The following is a 7,498-nucleotide window of genomic DNA, read 5'->3' as shown; positions in this document are numbered from 1 at the left end:
GCAACAAAAAGTCGTGCAAAGAGAAGGAAAAAAAAACAAAAACCAAGAGATTTACATGTTATGAACAGTTTGATTATTTACAATTATCTAAATATGTATTATACTGTTGAAGTGTTCATTTGCTGTCATTGTCTGTGTGGGAAAACAAATTAGTTTTGCGGTTAATACAAAATGTAACTCTAGACACTGAGTCCACCGCCGCTATTATATGACACCAACGAGACAAAACAAAAAATAAATAACGAAATGACAAAACCAACTTTTCAGAAAGTAAAACTAATTATTTGCATTTGATTTTGAGAACATGCAACAATGAAACAATAACATAATCTTTTTAAAATAAACTTTTTGACTGGTGGGCCACAATGGGTTCTACAGTGTTTCAGGTTTCGTAGTTTGGCCATGCCTGGCCTGCAACCACCACCAGAACCAGCCCAGAACCACCCAGAACCACCAAAGAACCATCTAGAACCACCACCGAACCACCTAGAACAACCACAGAACCATCTAGAACCACCACAGAACCAGCTAGAACCACCTGGAACCATCAAAAAGGCATTACAATGGCTAATGTTGGCACTCATAATGCATTATACAATAGACCTTCATAAAAAGTGCTACCGAGAATTTTTCTAACAGACACAAGGAAGCAGTCAAAAAAAAGAAAAACAAGAAAAAGAAATAATGATAATGACAGAACCAACAACAAGCAACGGACCCAGTATGTTCACTGATGCTAAAGTTGGAGGTGCTGGGCCAATCAGCCAATCAGCAAGCCCGCCAGCCAGTCAGTCAGTCAGCTGACTGACAGTCCGGAGCTCCAGCCAGACCAGCTGGTATCTGCTGCTGCTGCTGCTGCTGCTGCTGTGGTGGTGGTGATTGCGTAAGCTGATGATCCTGGTGTGACATGTGGCCTCAGCAGCCACTGCAGCTTCTGAAGGGGAAAATGGAATCGATGGTCCATTGACTGTCAGATGGAAACCTCATTACAGCCCTGCAGGCACGCAAGCTCACTTTTTATGCAGCCCCACCCCCCCACCCGAACCAAGCCAGTATTATATGTACATGTACTGTTGTTGTTGCCCCTCCCCGCACCACCCCCGCAGTGAGGGGTGCAGGCTGTGGTCACCACCTCCTCACTACCACTGTCACTTTGAACAAACTCATCTCACTGCTTTTGTTTAGCAGTTCTGACTCAGGGTCATGGGGGTCAGCTGGAGCCTATGTATTATGTATGTTTATATACTGTATATGTATATATTTATATATCCCTGAGTTCAGGAATAAGTGGGTATTGAAAATGGGTGGCCGGATACTCAAAAAACAAAAGTTTCATTTGTGACGTGATGTTTGTGAATACAAATAAAGATATGTTCCAAAAAAAAGCGCTTAACTTGTAACTTCGCTCTGCGATGTGAGAATGTTTTGGCAGTGTCATTTTCTACCACATCTCTGTCAACAGTTCTGCTGAATTGGATCCATGCAGGAAGCACTCATGCGTGCATGTACACGGCCTGACATGCATCACCCCTCTCCACCTCATCCCAAATTCCAACAAAACAAACAGGAACTTGCAGGTGAAACCTCAAAAACACACAAAAAAAAAACTACAATGTCCATCATGGAAAAAAAAAAAAAAAAATCAAAATCAAATGAATAGCAACAAATCTCAACATGTCAAACACCCCCTAGTGGCTGGAATCTTCAGGGTGGAGAGGCTCCACAAGGAGGCCTCATCAATTTATTATTCTTATTTGTTACTTAGTTGTTCTATGTTAGTACATGATTATTACTGTGTTACAAGACATGCAAAAAAATATGATATTGATATATGATATTGATGGCGCGAGTCGGAGTTGGCAGCGCTACTCGCCTGGGCCGGTGGGGGAGGGCCAGTGAGCGGCCGTCCAGCCGCGAGGTGATCGATGCTCACATCCTGTGAACTCTGCATGTAACACGGAGAGAGAGCGCACAGCTCAGCGGGACCGCAAACACACCGCGGCAGAGGCAGCCAATAGGGGGGGGGATGTGGACCGCAGTTTGGGAGTACCACAGGAGTACCACAGGAGTACCACAGGGAGTACACCGCCGCACACCTCCGTAGGGGGTTAGCCGTATGGATGCTCGCCAGTCCGGGGAGGTTTTTATACAGATGATGAAGCACCAACGGGAGAACCGAACACGACCAGTGATACGTGAGTACTGCTGCTGCTCATCTGTTGGCTTTCAGTTTAACAGGAAAACCCCAGCGGTTAGATCTGCCCCTCTTGAAAAATACATTTCCATTGGCTCTGTCTACTGCTTGAACACCACATATTTATTATTACTTAGACAAGGAAAAGTCCAGGCTCTAGCCCAGGCGTAGGCAAACCTACGGCCCGGGCGTAGGCAAAATACGGACAGGGCGTAGGCAAACTACGCCCCGGGTGTAGGCAAACCTACGGCCCCCGTTAAAGCATTTAAAGAAATTATATTAATAGTTAGTCAGTCATAAACAGCTGTATTTCCTCCATGTTTGCAGTGTTTCTAGAGTCATTTCAATAAAGAGCTTAACACCCTGGTGGTCCAGGGGTGGTTCTGGGTGGTTCTAAGAGCTAAACACCCTGGTGGGGCTTCAGAGACTCTGACTTGGCTGCAACTTTGCTTTGCTTCATTTTCCATTGAAATTACAGCAACATGTTTCCTCCATAATATCCCAGGATAGATTGTTTCCTCCTATGAGGTGGCTCACCAGAACACTCCATCCATCTGCTGCTGCTCCGCTACCCCCCTCTGGCACACTGTAGAACCCACTGTGGCCCCACCAGTCAAAACGATTGACCATCCCTGGTGTAGCAGAAAGGAATGTTTTCGGGAACCAATGTGTTATGATACTGCAAATAAAAACCCTTTAAATCCTAAATCTTCAAAACTATTTGTTTTCTTAACTTGTCGAGTTTCCTTCTGAGTCCAACCATCAAAATAATCGACTGTGGGACGAGGCTGTTATTACACACAAACAACCCGTGACGGCTCTCTCTCTCTCTCTCTCTCTCTCTCTCTCTCTCTGAATCCACAGCAATGTGTCATCATCTCATTGAGATACCTGATCACTGTGCAGATTGATTCAGTATTCATTGACAATACAGTGTGGCTGGATGTGCTTGTGATAATGGGGATTTGCAATGGAACTGCATGGACAAACAGTTAAAAAAAAAAAGAAAGCAGAAAGTTCTGAAAACGTAAAGTTGTATTTACTGGGGGGGAGGGGGTTCTTATTAATCTTGCTTAAAGACGCAATATAGTCACTCGATTTGATTTCAATTTTGGTTTTTGGTTCATTTGTCGACAGCCCCATTGAATTGGTTGGCTGAGCTACATAAGTATAAAAACACAAGTAAACTTGTAAGTTGCTCAGACTAACGCTTGACAATTTGAAAACTCAACTAGCAGGTGAGTGGTAGGGGGCGCTGCAATTCCATACTTTGGACCGGAGAATCAACCCCCAACATAACATATCAAACCTTCGTCTTTGGCGGGAAGCGGTGGTCGTGCCAAGCCAGTGTGCCAGAAAACCAAAGCAACAAAAACAAAATGATTAAACAGAGAGTTCAGCCTTTTTTTTTGAAAAAATGATCAAGTTTAGTAATAATTGTCATAATCAAGAATCATTCCACAAATAAAAAAAAATTGCATTTCAAATTGTTACAATCATGTAACGGAAGTTATGTAACAATGTTACATGTAACGCGTTACTCCCCAATACTGATCATTTGTAAAGCTATCGGAGATGCTATGCTACTATATAGTAGTTGACTTTGGTAATGATGAGCATGGCTAGGTTGTGGTCATAAGGCACAATGTCACAGCATGCAGCTGTACAACAGCATGGGTGAAAGTTTAATATACACTGCTTTTCTGAAACAGAAACTACAGACATGCTTTTATCAATGAACATCAACAAGCAACATACATTTCATGATGCAGGATTTTCTTGTTTGGTCATAAGTAATTTGTCTGCACTGGAAACAAATTGGACTGTAACATTTGTGTTGCAAGTGTCTTCTTGAACCAAAGTCCATGTAATTCGATATATTCATATAATAACCATGACCAGTCCAGTATCATGCCACAACATCCAACGGACATGTTGGTCCAGTGCAGGTGTCCCTTGGTCTCAACCTGGCCCTCCATTAAGATCAGGATGAACTTGAAGTTCATTTCAATGTAATCGCCTTTTACCTTTACTACAACAGTTGATCACATTCTGATACCTAAAAAATAACAGACAAACAAACAACACAATTAAGATTGAGAATAGAAATGTTGAATAAACTTCTTTCCCTTACTGGTAGGACATGCTTGAAGTCCAAACGTGATACTTACATGGTTGAGCACTGCATGCTTTGGAAATGATACAGTGGTACAATAATTTAATTTAGCAAAAAATACAAAATGTTAAATGTTGTTCTGCTCTCTAACAGTGTTCACGGAACCAGTTGTTGTATTATTTATATTTTCCTTTGTATGTATATGCTGTCTCCACAGTTTGAGGACATGTGGCATTGACCATGGGTGACTGGAACCTGTTGGGCAGCATCCTAGAAGAGGTCCACATTCACTCCACCATTGTGGGCAAAATCTGGCTCACCATCCTCTTCATCTTCCGCATGCTGATCCTGGGGGCGGCGGCCGAGGACGTGTGGGACGACGAGCAGTCCGAGTTCGTCTGCAACACCGACCAGCCGGGTTGCAAGGCTGTGTGTTACGACCGTGCCTTCCCCATCTCCCTCATCCGCTTCTGGGTCCTGCAAGTCATCTTTGTCTCTGCGCCGTCGTTGGTCTACATGGGCCACGCCCTGTACTGCATCCGAACGCTGGAGAAGGAGCGGCATCGCAAGCGCGCCCAGCTGAAGGAGGAGCTGGATGAGGTGGAGCTGGCAATGGACGAGCACAAGCGTGTGGAGAAGGAGCTGAGGCGGCTGGACGAGCAGAGGAAAGTGAAGAAGGCTCCTCTCAGAGGCTCTCTTCTGAGAACCTACATCATCCATATCCTGACTCGCTCATTGGTTGAGGTCTGCTTCATCCTGGGCCAGTGTGTACTTTACGGCATCCAGTTGGAACCGCTTTATAAGTGTGAGAGGCTGCCTTGTCCCAACAGCGTGGACTGTTACATCTCCAGGCCCACCGAGAAGACTATTTTCATGGCCTTCATGATTGCCATTGCCGGTGTTTCGCTTTTCCTCAACATTTTGGAAATATCCCACTTGGGTATCAGAAAAATCAAACAGACACTTTACGGGGAGAGGTACACAGAAGATGACAGCTTGATTTACAAGTCCAGAAAGAGGGGATCGTTACCACATCTCTGCGTTATGAGCAATGTATCACCTCACAACGGGCCTTTGACTCAGACCTTCAAAGTTATTCCAGAGGCGGACACAAAGCCTCCGTATTACAACAGCGGACTCAAATCCAACCTGGACCCTCCCAGACACAACAGCCTGGCCTACCTGGGACACACTCCCAACTATATCTCCGCTCAACCAAGGATGCCGCCCAGGTCCGCGCAGAACTTTGCGATTCAAGTGCCCCAAAGGCAAGAGGGCCCGGAGGTCCGCGCGTCCATGGTGGACCACCACATAGGATGGACTTCTGCTGTTTCCGTCATGGAGGAAAGTACGACTACTCATCTGGAGGAACCCGAGGACGGGGAACATCCTCATCCCCTAAGCACCTTAAGGCCAAGCATTGCGAGGGAGTTGGAAGGAGACGATCGGAGGGAATCAGCGGGAAGTGGGGTTCTGAACCCTCACCCCAGGAAGACCAGCTTCATGATTCGGCCACCGTCTGACAGCTTGTCCTCCATCAGTCGCTCCACCAGCCCTTCCTTACATACCTCAGAGGAGTCTGACGAGCTGGGCTCCTTGCAGGGAGACATGCCCATGATGCCTCCCGCTGGAGGCCGAAGAATGTCAATGGCAAGTAAAGAGCTACACAAATCTACCAGTTGACGTATTGTCATAGCCCTTTATTTATGCAATGTCACAGACCTTTTTGTTTAACTTTATGATTTATGTTCAGGGATACGGATCATACAGAAGGTCAACCAAACTCAACCTACTAACTTAGTGTCATGGTCAAAGGTCGATGGTTGGGAATTCAGTTTTGGAAACGTGATGTTGGTCATACATTGGACCATGTATTGGTTAAAATGGGCCAACATTAAAGTTAAAGTCCCACTGATGAGGATGGGAAATTTGTCCTCCACATTTGACCCATCATCCCCTGAGGGAGCGGAGGGCAGCAGCGGTACTGCACCCGGGAATCATTGGGTGATCAAACCCCCTGATTCCAACCCCGAATACTGAGTGCCAAGCAGGGAAGCAATGGGAACCATTTTTACAGTCTTTGGTCTGACCAGGCTGGGGACCAAATCCACAACCTACCAGTCTCAGGGGGACCCTCTACCACTAGACCACTGAGCTGGTCAGTGGTCTAGTATTAGGAGAGCACAGCCTCGCTACACTTTAAATAAACCAAAAGCATTGCCACTCTAACATAGTTGTGGCTTACGAGATACAAAAACATCTGTGTTGACAGGCCACAACCAATGAAACGCTTATGTCTCTTTGGAAACATACAATTCTATTCAAATCAAATTATTCATCCAAAGTGATAAGAGTTGTTTTAAATTGAGCTCTTTGGTTCTGACAACATGGGTATTTAATCGCCCAAAAATGGCTCAACATCGGGGCATCGACATGGGGGTATGGGGGGCATAGGCAGTTGGCGGACGTCGTCAGCAGGCGGCCACCACATAGGCTCAGTCCCGCAAACGCTGCTTGCAGCTTTAATTATTGTTGTCAATTGTACTTATTCCTGAGTCACATCTATCAGAAGTTTTTGCTGTACTATCATCACGCCAGACACATTTTTACGCAAATCTAGCACAAGCTCAGAAGCTGCACATATATAATAGTACTGTAAGAAATAATAGAACAATCCAAAATGTACCATGCAACATTTACATCGATTCTTAAATTGACTTTACTTTTATGAATACATACAAATATTCACGGCACAGTTAAGAAAGTTTAACAAACTGTATCTTGAGTTGTATAAATTCTTAAGTACTTTTTTCTTTCTCTTAAATAACGTTGTTTGACTTTTACAATAGAAATTATTTAATTTGATGTAGTTAAAAATTTGTCAATATCTACGGCCAACTGTAACCCTACCTTGTTAAAAAGAATCCTGAAAAATACATTTTAACAGAAACATGAAAATATGAGCGGTAAACTGTGAACGGTGAACTGTGGAATGAAAGACGTGAATTGAGAAGCTTTTCCTCTCTCCTTCAGAGCGTCTTCCTGGATATCTCCTCCATTATGAAGAAGTGAAGACGGCTTCCAGGCCAAACATCATGACCAATCAGAAGGAAGCTGCGGCGTCCCCGCAGCCCAGCTGGGACCCAAAAGTACAGCAAGAAACTGTTATCAGAGATCCAGCCTCAACA

General features: G+C 44.7%; 1 protein-coding gene across 1 annotated transcript; it reads left to right on the top strand.

The window, feature by feature from the left end:
• Positions 1-4,519: 4,519 nt before the first annotated feature.
• Positions 4,520-5,993, top strand: LOC142888929 (gap junction alpha-10 protein-like). Its single transcript, XM_076027436.1, has one exon. It carries the CDS (start codon positions 4,551-4,553, stop codon positions 5,991-5,993), a length of 1,443 nt encoding a protein of 480 aa, XP_075883551.1. The 5' UTR covers positions 4,520-4,550.
• Positions 5,994-7,498: the final 1,505 nt, after the last annotated feature.

Source organism: Nelusetta ayraudi, unplaced genomic scaffold (genome assembly GCF_046127955.1).
Source record: "Nelusetta ayraudi isolate G7.1 ecotype Tasmania unplaced genomic scaffold, CSIRO-AGI_Nayr_v1 ptg000021l, whole genome shotgun sequence".
Lineage (NCBI taxonomy): Eukaryota > Metazoa > Chordata > Actinopteri > Tetraodontiformes > Monacanthidae > Nelusetta > Nelusetta ayraudi.
This window is presented reverse-complemented; position numbering and strand designations above follow the sequence as displayed.

What these genes read in the sequence shown, in the direction of transcription:
- LOC142888929 (XM_076027436.1), top strand. Translation starts at nt 4,551, where the DNA reads ATGGGTGACTGGAACCTGTTGGGCAGCATCCTAGAAGAGGTCCACATT.